This window comes from Macaca nemestrina, chromosome 20 (genome assembly GCF_043159975.1).
Source record: "Macaca nemestrina isolate mMacNem1 chromosome 20, mMacNem.hap1, whole genome shotgun sequence".
Classification (NCBI taxonomy): Eukaryota; Metazoa; Chordata; class Mammalia; order Primates; family Cercopithecidae; genus Macaca; species Macaca nemestrina.
This window is the reverse complement of record NC_092144.1, coordinates 55210041-55225735: the sequence shown is the minus strand read 5'-3', so window position 1 is coordinate 55225735 and position 15695 is coordinate 55210041. Positions and strand designations below refer to the sequence as shown.

At 56.0% G+C, this 15695-nt stretch overlaps 1 protein-coding gene across 4 annotated transcripts in view; it reads right to left on the bottom strand.

The window, feature by feature from the left end:
* Positions 1-8619: 8619 nt before the first annotated feature.
* LOC105478526 (CLPTM1 regulator of GABA type A receptor forward trafficking) overlaps positions 8620-15695 on the bottom strand; it is a 41064-nt gene continuing 33988 nt past the window's right edge. For all 4 annotated transcript variants that reach the window (XM_011735916.3, XM_011735917.3, XM_071087124.1 and 1 more), the window contains exons 8-14: positions 15059-15303; positions 14309-14402; positions 11341-11531; positions 10982-11077; positions 10553-10688; positions 9555-9722; positions 8620-9344 (exon numbers count right to left, since the gene is read on the bottom strand). In XM_011735916.3, the coding sequence (XP_011734218.2) occupies positions 9058-9344; positions 9555-9722; positions 10553-10688; positions 10982-11077; positions 11341-11531; positions 14309-14402; positions 15059-15303 (1217 nt within the window). In that variant the 3' untranslated portion in view covers positions 8620-9057. The remainder of the gene's footprint in view (positions 9345-9554; positions 9723-10552; positions 10689-10981; positions 11078-11340; positions 11532-14308; positions 14403-15058; positions 15304-15695) is intronic.

Here is a 15695-nt window from a genome sequence, read left to right as displayed (position 1 = left end):
CGGGGCGCGGGGCCGGGCCGGGCGGGCGGCGGGCGGGGGCGGGGCGGCGGAATTCCCCGGCGCCGCCGGCCTGCACGCCCATTGGTCTGCACCCCGCCGTGACGTCACGCCTGGGGAACGGGAAAACCCCCACGCCTCACGTGATCGCGGGGGCGGGGCCGGCCGGGAAAGGGAGGCTGGGCGCTCAGGAGGGGTTGGGCGGGAGTCGCTGCCCATTGCTCTGGACGAGACAACTGAGGCCTGCTTAGGGCCATCACGCCTTACCAATTGAGCAAGCCGGGAAACTGAGCCGCTCCCTGCTTTGGTCTCCCAGTGGGACTTGAACCTGCCGTTTCTAAGGCTGGAAGGGGAGCTTCAGGATCAAGAGATTGCCAGGGCTCTGCACCTGCCATCATAATAGTATTTCGGAAACCTCCAAGGTCTCTCTACACCTCAGTTTCCTCAACCGTAAATTGGGGATAAAGATACTTAAGGAACGTTTGAAGCTAGCGTGTCAGCTTCAGAGTTTCTGTTTTGTGCATTGTTGTAACCCCAATGCCTAGACCAGCGCCTGGAATACCGTAGGTGCCCAATAAATGTTTATTGGAGGCCGGGCGCGGTGGTTCATGCCTATAATCTCAGCACTTTGGGAGACCGAGGTGGGCATATCACAAGGTCAGGAGTTTGAGACCAGCCTGACCAACATGGTGAAATCCCGTCTCTACTAAAAATACAAAAATTAGCTGGGCGTGTTGGTGTGCACCTGTAATGCCAGCTACTCTGGAGGCTGAGGCAGGAGAATCGCTTGAACCTGGGAGGCAGAGGTTGCAGTGAGCCGAGATCATGCCATTGCACTCCAGCCTGGGCAACAGAGTAAGACTCCCATCTCAAAAAAAAAAAAAAAAAAAAAAAAGTTTATTGGATGAATGCATGGATGTTTTATTTATTGGTTTGTTCCTCCCCCCAACCCCTGAAAGTTACCCATAAATAGCCCAGACCACTTTGAGCTCAAAAGCTCAGTAATGTAGTCTGTGAATTGCAGCAGTGTAGCCTCCGTATACATCCTGAGCTGTGTGCCCAAACCCTGAGCTCATCCCTCGCACCAGCACCAGAAGCGTATGATAGGATTGTTGCAGAAGAGACTCAGGCTGGAAGAGGGGCAGCCATTTGGCTAGACTCCCACATTCCTAAGACTCCCACATACCTGAGAACGACTAGGTGATCTATTAGTTTCTAGCTTGGATACCAGGCACTCTCGGACCACAGATGCAGGGTTTGTTGTCTTTCCTTTGCTTGTATAAAATCTGGGTGTTCTGGCTGGGCACGGTGGCTCACACCTGTAACCCCAATACTTTGGGAGGCCGAGGCAGGAGGATTGCTTGAGCCTGGGAGGTTGAGGCTGCAGCGAGCTGTGATCATGCTATTGTACTCCAGCCTGGGTGACAGAGTGAGACCTTGTCTCAAAAATAAATAGAAATAACTCTGTAAGTTGAATGTTCACAACAATTATGTGAAGTATATGTTGTTATTTATCCCCACATAGCAGATGAGAAAACTGAGACCCAGTGAAATTAATTTCTTGAAGGTCACACAAATTAATATGATACAAATATTTAAAATATAAAATTCTTGGGACAGGGTCTGGCACATGTGAGTGCTATATACAAATGTGAAGTTTTTTTTTTTTTGAGGCAGGGTGTCACTCTGTCACCCAGGCTGGAGTGCAGTGGCAGGAACATGGCTCACCACAGCCTCAACCTCCTGGACTAAGGGGATCCTCTCACCTCAGTCTCCAGAGTAGCTGGGACTACAGGCACACACCAACACATCTAGCTAATATCCTCTCCCTCTCCGTCTCCCTCTCCCTCTCCCTCTCCCTCTCCTCCCTCTCCTCCCTCTCCTCCCTTTCCCTCTCCCCTCTTTTTTGAGAGATGGAGTCTTACTGTGTCGCCCAGGCTGCAGTGCAGTGGCACGATCTCAGCTCACTGCAATCTCTGCCTCCCGGGTTCAAGTGATTCTCCTGCCTCAGCTTCCCAAGTAGCTGGGACTACAGGCATAAGCCACTGTGCCCAGTCTGTTTTCTATTTTTGTAGAGACAGGATCTGTTGCTCAGGCTGAGCCAGTGCACCTGGCCAAAGGGCAACTATTAACATCATCTTATTTAATCCTCATGACCATCCTGTTATTAGACCCACTTTACAGATGGGAAACCGAAGCCCAGAGAGATGAAGTCAGTTGCCAGAGGTCACACAGCTGGTGAGCTGGGACCACAGATGTGTGCCACCATGCCTAGCCTAATTTTTGTGTTTTTAGCAGAGATGAGGTTTCACCATGTTGCGGAAGCTGGTCTCAAACTCCTGGGCTCAAGCGATCTGCCCACCTCAGCCTCCCAAAGTGCTGGGACTACATTTCTTTCTTTCTTTCTTTTTTCAGAAGAGATGGGGTTTCACAATGTTGGCCAGGCTGGTCTTGAACTCCTGACCTCAGGTGATCCGCCTGTCTCGGCCTCCCAAAGTGCTGGGATTACAGTCATGAGCCACTGTGCCCAGCTCTCTTTCTTTCTTTCTTTTTTTTTTTTTTCTTGAGATGGAATCTTGCTGTGTCGCCCAGGCTGGAGTCCAGTGGTGCGATCTCGGCTCACTGCAAGCTCCTACTCCCGGGTTCACGCCATTCTGCTGCCTCAGCCTCCCGAGTAGCTGGGACTACAGATGCCCACCACCACGCCTGACTAACTTTTTGTATTTTTAGTAGAGACGGGGTTTCACTGTGTTAGCCAGGATAGTTTCGATCTCCTGACCTCATGATCCGCCTGCCTCTGCCTCCCAAAGTGCTGGGATTACAGGCATGAGCCACTGTGCCCAGCCCTATCTTTTTTTTTTTTTTTTTTTTGAGACGCATTCTCGCTTTGTTGCCCAGGCTGGAGTGCAATGGTGCGATCTTGGTTCATCCACCTCCCAGGTTCAAGCAATTCTCCTGCCTCAGCTTCCCAAGTAGCTGGTATTACAAATGCGCACCACCACACCGGCTAATTTTTGTATTTTTAGTAGAGACGGGGTTTCACCATGCTGGCCAGGCTGGTCTCGAACTCCCAACCTCAGGCGATCTGCCCACCTCGGCCTCCCAAAGTGCTGGGATTACAGGCGTGAGGCACCATGCCCAGCTCTTCGATTTACAGAGTTATTACACACAGAGTAACAGTGTCAGGCACTGCTCTAAAAGCTAGGGACATAGCAAGGCACACAGCAGACAAAAAGCCCTTGCCATCAAGGAAATCCAAGGCCAGGCGCGGTGGCTCACGCCTGTAATCCCAGCACTTTGGGAGGCCGAGGCGGGCGGATCACAAGGTCAGGAGATCGAGACCACAGTGAAACCCCGTCTCTACTAAAAATACAAAAAATTAGCCGGGCGCGGTTGTGGGCGCCTGTAGTCCCAGCTACTCGGGAGGCTGAGGCAGGAGAATGGCGTGAACCCGGGAGGCGGAGCTTGCAGTGAGCCGAGATCGCGCCACTGCACTCCAGCCTGGGCGACAGAGCGAGACTCCGTCTCAAAAAAAAAAAAAAAAAAAAGGAAATCCAAGTGAGGACACAGATGGAAAACAGATAAGCAAATATATGTCTGATGGTGATGGCAGTATTACAGGATAGAGCAGGATAAACAGAATGAATTTGGAGGATAGTTTGAGTTAGGAAGATCAGGGTCTGCGAGGTGCCATTTGAACAGGAAGTCAAAGGAGGTGAGGGATTCATGTGGATAGCTAGGGGAGAGTGTACAAAGCACAGGGGCTAGCACGTGCAAAGGCCCTGTGGTAGGAACATGCATGACATGCTTAAGGAATAGCAAGAAGGCTGGTGCAACGTGACTGACAGGAAAGGGGTAGAGATGAGGGCAGAGTGATGGACCAGTAAGGTGACGGACATTGAATAATATTAAATGTAATCGATGAAGCCGACCACAGGCAGCACTTACACTAGGGCTTGGCTTATGATAAGGATGACAAATAGCATCTCCCATTGTTACAGGACCAGAAGCTCTCCTGATTCCTCTCTGCCCCTTGCCAATGCCAGGCCTCAAAAATGTTTGTTGAGACTGGGTGCAGTGGCTCATGCCTGTAATCCCAGCACTTTGGGAGGCCAAGGCAGGCGGATCACCTGAGGTCAAGAGTTCAAGACCAGCCTGGCCAACGTGGTAAAAACCCGTCTCTACTAAAAACACAAAACTAGCCGGGCATGGTGTAATGCGCCTGTAGTCCCAGCTACTAGGGAGGCTGAGGCAGGACAATCGTTTGAACCCAGGAAGCAGAGGCTGCAGTGAGTCGAGATCACGCCACTGCACTCCAGCCTGGGTGACAGAGTGAGACTGTCTCAAAAAAACAAACAAACAAAAATTTGCTGAGTAACTAAAAGGACATGTCAGGGCCAGGCACAGTGGCTCACGTCTATAATCCCAGCACTTTGGGAGGCTGAGGCAGGCAGATCACCTGAGGAGTTCGAGACCAGCCTGGCCAACATGGTAAAACTCCATGTCTACTAAAAATGCAAAAATTAGCTGGTGTGGTGGCAGGCACCTATAATCCCAGCTACTCAGGAGGCTGAGGCAGGAGAATCACTTGAACCCAGGAGGCGGAGGTTGCAGTGAACTGAGATCGTGCCACTGCACTCACTCCAGCCTGGGTGACAGTGACTCCATCTCAAAAATAAATAAATAAAAAGGGGGCCAGGTGCGGTGGCTCACGTCTGTAATCCTAGCACTTTGTGAGGCTGAGGCAGGCGGATCACGAGGTCAGGAGTTTGAGACCAGCCTGACCAACATGTGAAACACCATCTGTACTAAAAATAAAAAAATTAGCCAGACGTGGTAGTGCACACCTGTAATCCCAGCTACTCAGGAGGCCGAGGTAGAAGAATTGCTTGAACCTGGGAGGTAGAACTTATAGTGAGCCGAGATCACGCCACTGCACTCCAGCCTGGGCGACAGAGCAAGACTTTGTCTCGATAAATAAATAGGATAGCTGGGTGCCGTGGCTCATGCCTGTAATCCCAGCACTGTGGGAGGCTGAGGCAGGCAGATCACTTGAGGTCAGGAGTTTGAGACCAGGCTGACCAATATGGTGAAACGTGAAACTGTCTCTACTAAAAATACAAAAGTTAGCCGGGCTTGGCAGTGGGTGCCTGTAGTCCCAGCTACTCGGGAGGCTGAGGCAGGAGAATTGCTTGAACTCGAGAGGCGAAGGTTGCAGTGAGCTGAGATCACACCACTACACTCCAGCCTGGACAACAGAGTAAGACTCTGTCTGGAAAAAAAAAAAAAAAGTAAATAAATAAAAATGAAAAATAAAAAGGACATGTCAGATATCCTCAGCGTTCAGGATTTCTGCTGGGCTGTGAGCCCCATGAGGGCAGGTCTGGGTCTGTCTTGGGCTTGGCTGTATACACAATACGTCCCAGCACATGGCACTACCCAGGGGCAGGGTTCAGCTGTTACTTTTGTTGACTGACTGCTTGTCACAGTCTCCAGTGTCTGGATATGAGCCCCACCGAGGTCCACACTTCTGGATGTTTCCATGTGTCTGGGAAAATGATTGTTGGGGTTGTTCAACATGCACTCATTAAATATTCCTGGAGTGACTTCTCTGTGTTTGGCCCTATGCTGGGGACACAGCAGTGATCAAGACAGGTCTGGCTATGTCCTCACAGGGCTCCATCCAGTGGAAGAGACCAACTTGTGCCCAGTGATGACTCAGTGTGCAGGGCTGCCATGAGACCCCAGAGAACTTGGCAGTCAGGGAGAGCTTCCTAGAGGAGGAAGCACTGGAGCCACAACTTGGAGGACACATGGGTAAGGTAAAGAAGGGATGAGCCAGCTGTGATGGCTCAGGCCTGTAATCCCAGCACTTTGGGAGACCCAGATGGGAGGACTGCTTGAGGTCAGGAGTTTGAAACCAGCTTTGGCAACATCGAGAGACCCCATTTCTACAAAAAGTTTAAAAATTATGCAGGCAGCCAGGCACGGTGGCTCACACTTGTAATCCCAGCACTTTGGGAGACCAAGGCAGGTGGATCACGGGGTCAGGAGTTCGAGACCAGACTGGCCAAGATGGTGAAATCCCGTCTCTACTAAAAATACAAAAATCAGCCGGGCATGGTGGTATGTCCCTGTAATCCCAGCTACTCACGAGGCTGAGGCAGGAGAATTGCTTGAACCCAGGAGGTGGAGGTTGCAGTGAGCCAAGATCGTGCCACTGTACTCCAGCCTGGGCAACAGGAGGGAGACTCCATCTCAAAATAAATAAATAAATAAAAATAATAAATAAATAAAAAATTACGCAGGCGTATTGGCACTTGCCTGTGGTCCTAGGTAGTTGGGAGGCTGAGGCAGGAGGATTGCTTGAGCCAGCAGGTCAAGGCTGCAGAGCTGTGATCGTGCGACTGCACTCCAGCCTGGACGACAACGCGACTTTGTCTCAAAGGATAAAAAAAAATGTGGACAGGGGTTGTGTGCCTGGGGACAGGATCCAGGTAAGGGGAAGATCAGGCTGGATGCAGGGGTTAATAAGTATCCCCATCACCAAGGTCTCACTCCCCAGTAAGGAGCCTGGGCTTTCTCCTGAGGTCACTGGGCAGCCACAGTAGGTTCTGAGCAAGGGCTGGGCAGGATCATGTTTGTGCTTTAGTAGAAGAAACTAGAAAGTTTCCTCTAGCTGGGATGGGCGTGGTGGCTCATGTCTATAATCTCAGCACTTTGCGAGGCTGAGGTGGGCGGATTGCTTGAGGTAGAGACCAGCCTGGCCAACATGGTGAAACCCCGTCTCTACTAAAAATACAAAAAATTAGCCAAGTGTGGTGGTACATGCCTATAATCCTAGCTACTCAGGAGGCTGAGACGGGAGAATCACTTGAACCCAGGAGGTAGAGGCTGCAGTGAGCTGAGATCGTACGACTGCACTACAGCCTGGGCAACAGAGCGAGATGCTGTCTCAAAGAAAAAAAAAAGTTTCCTCTAGCTGCTAGCTAGAGTGTGAATGGGAAGTGGGGAGGGCAGGACTGGGACAGGGGACCAGACAGAACACTGAGCAAGACCACCACAGGGTAACGAGGGGCATGGAGCAGGTGGTCCCAAATGAAGAGGTGAGACTCCCAGGGAGTTGTGGGGATAGCTGATGGGCCTTGTCAAAGGCTTGGGCGTGGAGCTGTGGATGAAGAGCCAGGGGTGATGAGGCCAGGGAGTCCAGGTGGCTGGAGAGCCCACCACTCTCGGGGGTCTGCTGAGTCCTGTACTCCAGGGCTCCTAGAAGCCCATCGGTCAGACTTTCCTGGGTTTCCCATGGTGCAGAGCCTGGGGTTCCTCCAAGGGCACCGGGGATCCATGGAATGGTATAGAGTTGGGGGGCAGCTAATGGAGACCCATGGCTGCCCTGAGGGATGCGAGACTGCCGTGGCCTGTCTGTGGACCTGTGGTGTGGGGCTCCAAGGGCACCACCATCTCCCTGGGACCTCATGGATCCCGACTGGCTCTGCAACGTGGGGTGGCAGCTGGAGCCTGAAGGAACCTGGCGTGGTCCTCAGCGCTGGGCCCCCTATACTGAAGTGTTGCTGAGACCACACCACAAAACAGTAAACCTGGGAATGCAGGGTCCCCACCCCTCAGAACACAGAGGCCTCACTCAGCTCACCTATCCAGTGGGCAAAAGGTCCCAGCACCAGGGGCTGGGCTGGCAAGTCCAACTCATGCCACCTCTGGAGGGCTTGGCTGGTCGTCGGCACAGGCAGCCCCGGGGATGTGAAGTGACACCCCAATACTCATGGAGTGCTACAGCCAGGTGCCACTCAGGCTGGCTGAGCCTTCACCCCCATGCTCCCCAAAATTGGGGGTGAGCAGGTGTCAGCACAAAAAGCCAAGGGCACACATCTAGTGTGCCCCAACTGCTGTGCTGAGGTCTCAGGGTGGCAGGTGCCTTTGCTCATGGCGACCCGGCTGAAAGCTGTACTTGGCCGTGCTTGGTGGTGTCGGGTTAGGAGACATTCAGCAGGCACACAGGAGGCTCTAGCCTGCGCCCGGCAGGGGCAGTGAGCTCCCTGCAAGCAGCTTCCCCAGGAATCTGAAACGGGGCCAGTTAATGAAATCTCAGAGGGCTGGTGGGAGGGCAACAAATGAGGAAGAGGCCTGGCCTGGCAGGTATGGCTTTTTTTTTTTTTTTCCTTTGAGATGGAATCTTGCTCTATCACCCAGGCTGGAGTGCAGTGTGTGATCTGGGCTCACCACAACCTCTGCCTCCCAGGTTTAAATGATTCTTCTGCCTCAGCCTCTCGAGTAACTGTGATTACAGGTGCCCGCTACCATGCTCAATTAATTTTTAGTAGAGACAAGGTTTCACTATGTTGAAAATATAGTGTTGGCCAGGCTGGTCCCAAACTCCTGACCTCAAGTGATCCATCCACCTTGGCCTCCCAAAGTGTTGAGATTACAGGTGAGAGCCACCGTGCCCGGCCAGGTATGGCTCTTGACATAAGGTCACAATCCCCACCTTTATACGTCCTGTACCCTGCAGGTCACCCTCCCGGACCCAGGAGAGCCACCTCATCCCCGCCTGAAGCTGCTCTCCAAGGCGCCAGAGGAAGGAAGGCACGAGGAGGAGGGCAGTGCTGAGTTTAAGTTAAACACCCATATGAATTTATTAAATCCAGACTGTGTTAAAGGGCGGCGGTCTAGGAGGGGGAGTGTGGTAGGGGGACGAGGGACAAGATGATGAATGGCCGTGGGCATCCCGTAGGGGGGCCCGGCCCCGCCCCCGCCCAACCCACCCCCTCGGCAACGCCGCGTCGGCTTCACCATGATTCCCAGTGGTGCTGGGCTGGTAGGGCGAGATGGCTGGAAACACAGAGGGACAGAGGGACAGACAGCGCCTCCACACACAAACCCTGGCCTGCCCTGGCCCCTATGTCACACGCTGGGCCCTGGCCTGGGGCGGGCCTCCCGCCACCCCGGCCTGATCTGTCCAGGGAAAGGGCGACAGGGAGGGGAGGGGCCGGGGCGCAGGGGCAGTAGTCGCCAGGAGCCGGAGCAGGCAAGGACCAGTCCCGACTAATCCTTTTTCTTGTCCTCTGCTGGCTTTGGAGGGGCTTCCTGGGGCTCGGTGGCAGAGCTGGCCCCCTGGGTGGGCTTGGTGGGCAGGGACGTGGAGGCCTCCTCCCTGGTGGCGGTGGTCGTGGTGGGTGCAGGTGTGGGCGTGAGGGCCCCTGCTGCTGTGGGAACCTCGGCCACGGGGGCGGCAGCTGTGGGGTCTTCTCCACTCATGCCAAACTCGTTGACCCTGGTGGGGTCGACGCGGTAGATCCACCGTTGGTAGAGGTAGATGAAGAAAACCACATCTGGAGAGGGGTGGGAGGCAGTGTGAGGTCGGGCTGGCCCGTCCACAGCCGGGTGGCCCTGGGTGGAGAGGGCGTGATGCAATGGTGGGGCTGAGCCCCCTCAGACTGAACACCCCATCTGGGGCCTTGGCACCCCCTCAGACCTGGGCCCTGAAGACTGCCTTGGGGCCCTGTTCCGGTGGGAGCCCCGACCTGCCCGCCAGGCCTCACCGTCCCGCAGGCAGCCGATCCGGTACATAACGGGCATCTTGATGACAAAGGCGAACAGGTCATCGATGAATGTGTTGAGGGCCTTGTAGGTGAGCATGCGCCAGGGCAGATGGGCCACGGACTTGAGCTTGTAGTTGATGAAGAGCTGGGGCGTCATGGTGATGAAGCCTGCAGTGAGGGCACCCATGAGCGGAGGAATGGCCTCTCCCACCTCTCCCCTGCACGCTCTGCACCGGCCATACCAGCCCCCTCACCACTTCCTACACCTGGGCACACTCTACCAGCGGCCTCTGCACTGGTGGGGCCTTCTGTCACATCCACACAGCTCCCTCCCTGGATATCTGAGGCCTGGGTTTAAATGTCCTGTCCTCAGAGGGGCCCCCCGACTCCTATTAATGTGCATCCCCCCACCACTCTGCCCTTCACAGTACTCGTTACTGGCTGTGATTCACCCGGTCTTTTGTTTTTTGAGACAGGGTCTCACTCTGTCACCCAGGCAGGAGTGCAATGGCATAATCATGGCTCACTGCAGCTTCAACCTCCTGGACTCAAGGGATCCTCCCACCTCAGCCTCCCAGGTAGCTGGGACTACAGGCACGCACTACCACTCCCCAATAATTTTTGTGTTTTTTGTAAAGATTGGATCTTGCCACATTGCCCAGACTGGTCACTAATTCCTGGGCTCAAGTGATCCTCCTGCCTCAGCCTCCCAAAGCGTTGGGATAACAGGCGTGAGCCACCGCACCTGGCCCTACTTGTTTACTTGTTCCCAAGACATAAAGGCCCCCTGAAAATGGGGACTGAAGTGCACTGTTCATGTCCTCCCCAAAGCCCTCTCTGACCCCAGATGGAGCCATGTGTGCCCTTGGGCCTCCCTACATCCCGGCTCTGCCCACCCTGGGTTGTCCCTGCCTGGGGATGGGTCTGTCTCCCACGCTGGGCTGTGAGCCCTGCCTAGCATGGGGCCTGCTCTCTCCGGGGGCAGCTGGGCCGCTCACCGAAGGTCAGCAGGAAGCCATAGAGCATGCTGAGCACCCAGGAGTACCAGCCCTTGTGCTCCAGGTATAGAAGACTGTAGACGGCATAGCAGCCCAGGAGTGGGAAGAGGATCCAGGACAGGTACCGGAACGCCATCTGTGAGGCCAACAGGGTGGGGCTGTGAGCCAGCTCCTCGGCCCTGCCTGGCAGCCCTGCTCCCCACCCTCAGCCACCACACCTGGTCTGGCAGGACGGGCAGGGGGAATTTCCAGGTAGCCCTGGGGACTCTGGACTCGACCAGGAAGCAGTTATGACAGGTGGGGGACACAGAGGATGTGATACAGGCCATAAAGCGTGGGTCCAGCAAGCAGATGGTCGGCCCCGGGTCCCTCAGGGGTACGTGGGTGCTTGGAGACCACCCCCAGGGGCCCAGTGTGTGGGACACTCACATCGTCATACACTTTGGTCGAGGACTCGATATACGTGGACTTGTCCTTGAAGGATAGGCGGGGGAAGATTCCTGCCACCCTGTGCTCCCGGTCCAGCTGTGGATGAGGTGGGCGCCATGGTCAGTTGCCATGCTGGCTCTTGCCCCACAAGCCAGAACCAGCCCCTGTCCTTCCCCACCGTTCCCAGTTCCCCTGCCCCATGTGTGACCCGAAAAATCCCCTGGTGAGAAAATCCCCTTGGTCCTGGGAGCGAGGCACTTGCTGGGAATCCCCCGGGGGCCAGCTCCAGGGTCCAGCTGGGCCACACTACCCCTCACAGCCCTTGCAGCTCCCGAGACAGCATGGCGCCCCGGCCTTACCCGGACGTCCATGACCTTGGTGATCTTCCAGAGGTCGATGAGGACCCCAATGAAGACGCTGACCTGGACCACGAAGTTGGTCTCATTGTCCAGGATGTAGAGAAGGACCACGAATGACTGAAAAACGCCGAAGAAGACGGAGCGCACAGACAGGCCCTCCAGGGACTGCCGGCTGTTCCAGAACTGGATATCTGTGCGCAGGGGGTAGGGGGAACCAGGAGGCTGAGGAGGTACTAAGACCCTCCTGCAGCTCCCTCAGGCCGCCTTGGCCTACATCCTCACACCCTGGGGTGGCGCTGGGTGCCTCAGGAGAGGTGCCGAATGAGAGCCCTCTCTCCCAGGAAGGCTCTCTCATTCATCAGGTGGCCCCCAGAGCACCAGACAGGCAGCACCCCTGGAGCCCTCCCATAGGATGTCAGCATCCAGCACCCCAGGGTGCAGTCCCTTGACTGATGGTGACAGTGACTGGTGCCATGGACGGGGCTCACCATGTGCCAGGTACTAAAGGCTGGTCAGGAAGCTGCTTCCCTGAGGCCGAACAGCCTGGCGCGGCAGAATCTGGAGGGACGCGGGGTCTGGGCAGCACCGTGGTGCCTGCCCACCCCCCCGGGAAGGAAGATCTGTGGCATGCACTTCAAGACCACCTCCTCCAGGCCCCCGCCCTGACACCATGAAGAAACTGGCTCACAGACATCCTCAGGAAACAAGACAAGGGCCCTGGGCTCCAGTCTGGAGCTCCTTCCAGTGCTCTGCCTGGATGCTGCCAAGGATCCATGTCAGTGTACTCCTAACTCAGAGCCCCGGTCTCACCATGGACATCCCTCTCTGACCCTGCCCGATTGAGCGTCTAACCGCAGCCACAGGAGGCTGAGCCACCACATCTGTAGCAGAGTGGTGGAGCCAGGTCTGCAGTCATGCAGGGTCAGGGCCAGCTCTGCACTCAGGGAGTGAGGACTGTGGGAGCTCTGCACCCCACCCCATCTCAGAGCTCTGCCATACTCCACAGGCTCACCCCACCCACCCCTGCCCATCAGACTGACCCTCACCCCAACTGAGAAGAATGGGTCTGGAGACAAGGTTCTGGCAGGGGGGCCCAGGTGGGCCCAAGCCCCTCCTTAGACCAGGGAGGCCACACAGCACTGGTGCCAAGTGAGGCCCACACCTCTGCTGCATGACACTGGGTGAGGACACAGCCTTCTTGTGCCTCATTTCTCACTGGACCCTAGCCAAGCCAGCTCCCGGGCAAAAGGGTCCTGTCTCCTAGCGACAGCTGGCAGATGGCCAGCTGGGGTCGGCACCAGCTCCTGTGCCCGTATGACACTGCATTCTTCCAGATGGTAGCTCTCAATAATGGCAAGAGCATCCCTTTTTTTGGAACAGGGTCTCACTCTGTTACCTAGGCTGGAGTTCAGCGGTGTGATCATGGCTCACGGCAGCCTTGATCTTTCAGGCCCAAGCCTCCCGAGTAGCTGAGACCACAGGCACGTACTGCCATGCCCAGCTAATTCTAAAAAAAATTTGTGTAAAGGCCGGGTGCGGTGGCTCACGCTTTTAATCCCAGCACTTTGGGAGGCCGAGGCTGGCAGATCACGAGGTCAGGAGATCGAGACCATCCTGGCTAACACGGTGAAACCTTGTCTACTAAAAACACAAAAAATGCCGTAATCCCAGCACTTTGGGAGGCCGAGACGGGCGGATCACGAGGTCAGGAGATCGAGACCATCCTGGCTAACACGGTGAAACCCCGTCTCTACTAAAAAATACAAAAAACTAGCCGGGCGAGGTGGCGGGCGCCTGTAGTCCCAGCTACTCGGGAGGCTGAGGCAGGAGAATGGTCTAAACCCGGGAGGCGGAGCTTGCAGTGAGCTGAGATCCGGCCACTGCACCCCAGCCTGGGCGACAGAGCAAGACTCTGTCTCAAAAAAAAAAAAAAAAAAAAAAAAAACACAAAAAATTAGCTGGGCGTGGTGGCGGGCGCCTGTAGTCCCAGCTACTCGGGAGGCTGAGGCAGGAGAATGGCGTGAACCCAGGAGGTGGAGCTGGCAGTGAGCTGAGATCGTGCCACTGCACTCTAGCCTGGGTGGCAGAGCAAGACTCCACTTCAAAAAAAAAAAAAAAATTGTGTAGAAATGAATCTCACTTTGTTGCCCAGGCTAGTCTCAAACTCCTGGGCTCAGGTGATCCTCCCACCTTGGCCTCCCAAAGTGCTGGGATTACAGGCGAGAGCCACCGCCAGGCTGGCAATAGCGTCTTAATACCAGGAATACTACTAGTCATTCCTCCTGCTGCCTCCGGCAGCTATAGGGCAGCAGGCTGCCTCCTTTAGACGGGGGTACTCTGGGCAAGGAAGAAGTGGCCTGCAGGGCCTAGAAGATGAGAGTTGGGGCTAGCACTATCTACCCCTTAGGAACTGTGTGACTGGGCAAGTGACATCCCTGAGCCTCTGGTTCCCATACGGCTCAAGGAGTTACCTGGGGAGGGTACCCAGGACAGTGCCTGGCATGTGGCTGCTTCTCCTCAAACGCTGGCCATCAGCATGGTCAGCCTTAGAACCTAGGGACCTTCGGGGGACAGTGCTCCTCCTTCCCATTCGGGCAGGCCCCATCCACTCAGTCCTAAGCGGCCTCCCGCAACAGGCAGCCTGCCGGGCAGGGTGGCGGGAGCAGCTCCGGGGCTTCCCTGCTCTTGGCTCTGGAGTTCCCCAGCCCTGCTTCCTGGCAGTACTGGCCTGGCCTCTGCCCCAGTAGCGGGCCAGCCCCTCCCTTAGCTCCACACCCGGTGGGTGGGAATTTCTGGGTTGGGAGTTTTGGGGCCACTGCCCCTCCCCAGCTCACCAGGCCTCTGGAGAGTGGAGCTGAGAGACCCCAGGCAGGGGGAGGATACGTGGGGATGGAGGGGAGGACGAAGGGGGCAGGCCCTGTCCCCAGCCCTGCACAGCCTCTCATTAGCCCTGGGGTCCCATTCCTACCATTCTTGAAGGCCAGGAACTCGAAGACACTGTGGACGATAGACACGATGATGGTGAGCGCCAGCAGGTAGGGGTTGGTCTCCAGCAGGGCCACCTGCAGGGGACACTTGTGAGCACAGCCCGCCCCCGCCCAGGAGCAACTTCACTAGCTTTTGTCCCCTAAGACCTGTCCCTGGGGCCACCTGTAGAGGCAGGGTGAGGGTGGGCCAGCCGGGAGGAGACTGGGTCAGAGATGGGCAGATGGGGACAGAGAGGAAGGTGACTCACGGAGACAGAAAAGACGGTGAGATGGCACTAGGGGAAGAGGCAGAGGCCGAGGGAGTGCGTGAAGGGACACTGGGAGCCAAGAGCAGAGACCCAACAGTGACGACAGCCCAGGTGGCAAAGCCGAGCCTCACACCACAGAAACGGGCTGACATTTCAGGACCCAGTGAGATGGTAGAGACACGGAGTCAGAGTCCAGGGCCAGGGAGACAAAGTCTGGGACAGAAGGAGTAAGGGACAGGTCTGGACCAAAAGGGCCCGGCCAAGCCAACAGAACAGCCTGGGGAGAGGACCCCCAGTCATCTAGGCCTGGAGGGCTGGGTGCCCACTTCCTTTCACTGCGGAGAAGGGACCTGGGAGGTTGTGAAACTGTGGGCAGAGGAGCACCAGGCGGGAGGTCCCACAGCCCAGGCCTGGCGCACTTCCTCTTGGCCTCCTGCGCCCAGGAAGGCACTGGGAAGTCCCGCCCGCCCCGGCCGCACTCACCTTCACCGAGTCCTGCTCCTCATCTGACTGCTCGTACAACTCGTCGCCCAGGAAGTTCCAGGGCGACTTGGTGCTCTGGGCAGCATAGAGCTGCCAGCGCCAAAGCGAGAGCGGGCAGAAGGAGACACGGAGCGGCAGGCTGGCCAGGCTCTCGTTGATGGGGTAGTAGTCCTTCTGCAGGTTCCAGTAGTCATTGAAGTAGATAATGGGGTAGTAGTCACCGCTCACGGCGTCGAACTTCACATCTGCAGCACATGGGGCAGGGGACACCGTTTGGCCCAGACAGGAGGCCAGGGTACCCACAGGCTTCAGATGTCTGCAGGGACCCAACAGGGCCCCTCTACAGAGACTGGAGGACAGGGGACATTTCTAGGCCACGCCATGAGGAGCTAAAGGGCCCCTTGACCTCAGCAGAGGGAACCAGATGCAAAGAGCAGGCAGGTCCCCGCTTAAGGGGGCAGCTGTGGCTCAGCTCCAGCCCACGGCTGCCCCATGGGTGACCATGTAACCCAGTTTTATAAAAGCCAGAAAATATGGCTTTTAAGTGATACTGCCTCAATTTCAAAAGTTGGCAAGTGATAGACATTTTTTGAAAACAGTTTGTGGGCTCGATGGGACTTGACTGTGGACCGATGCT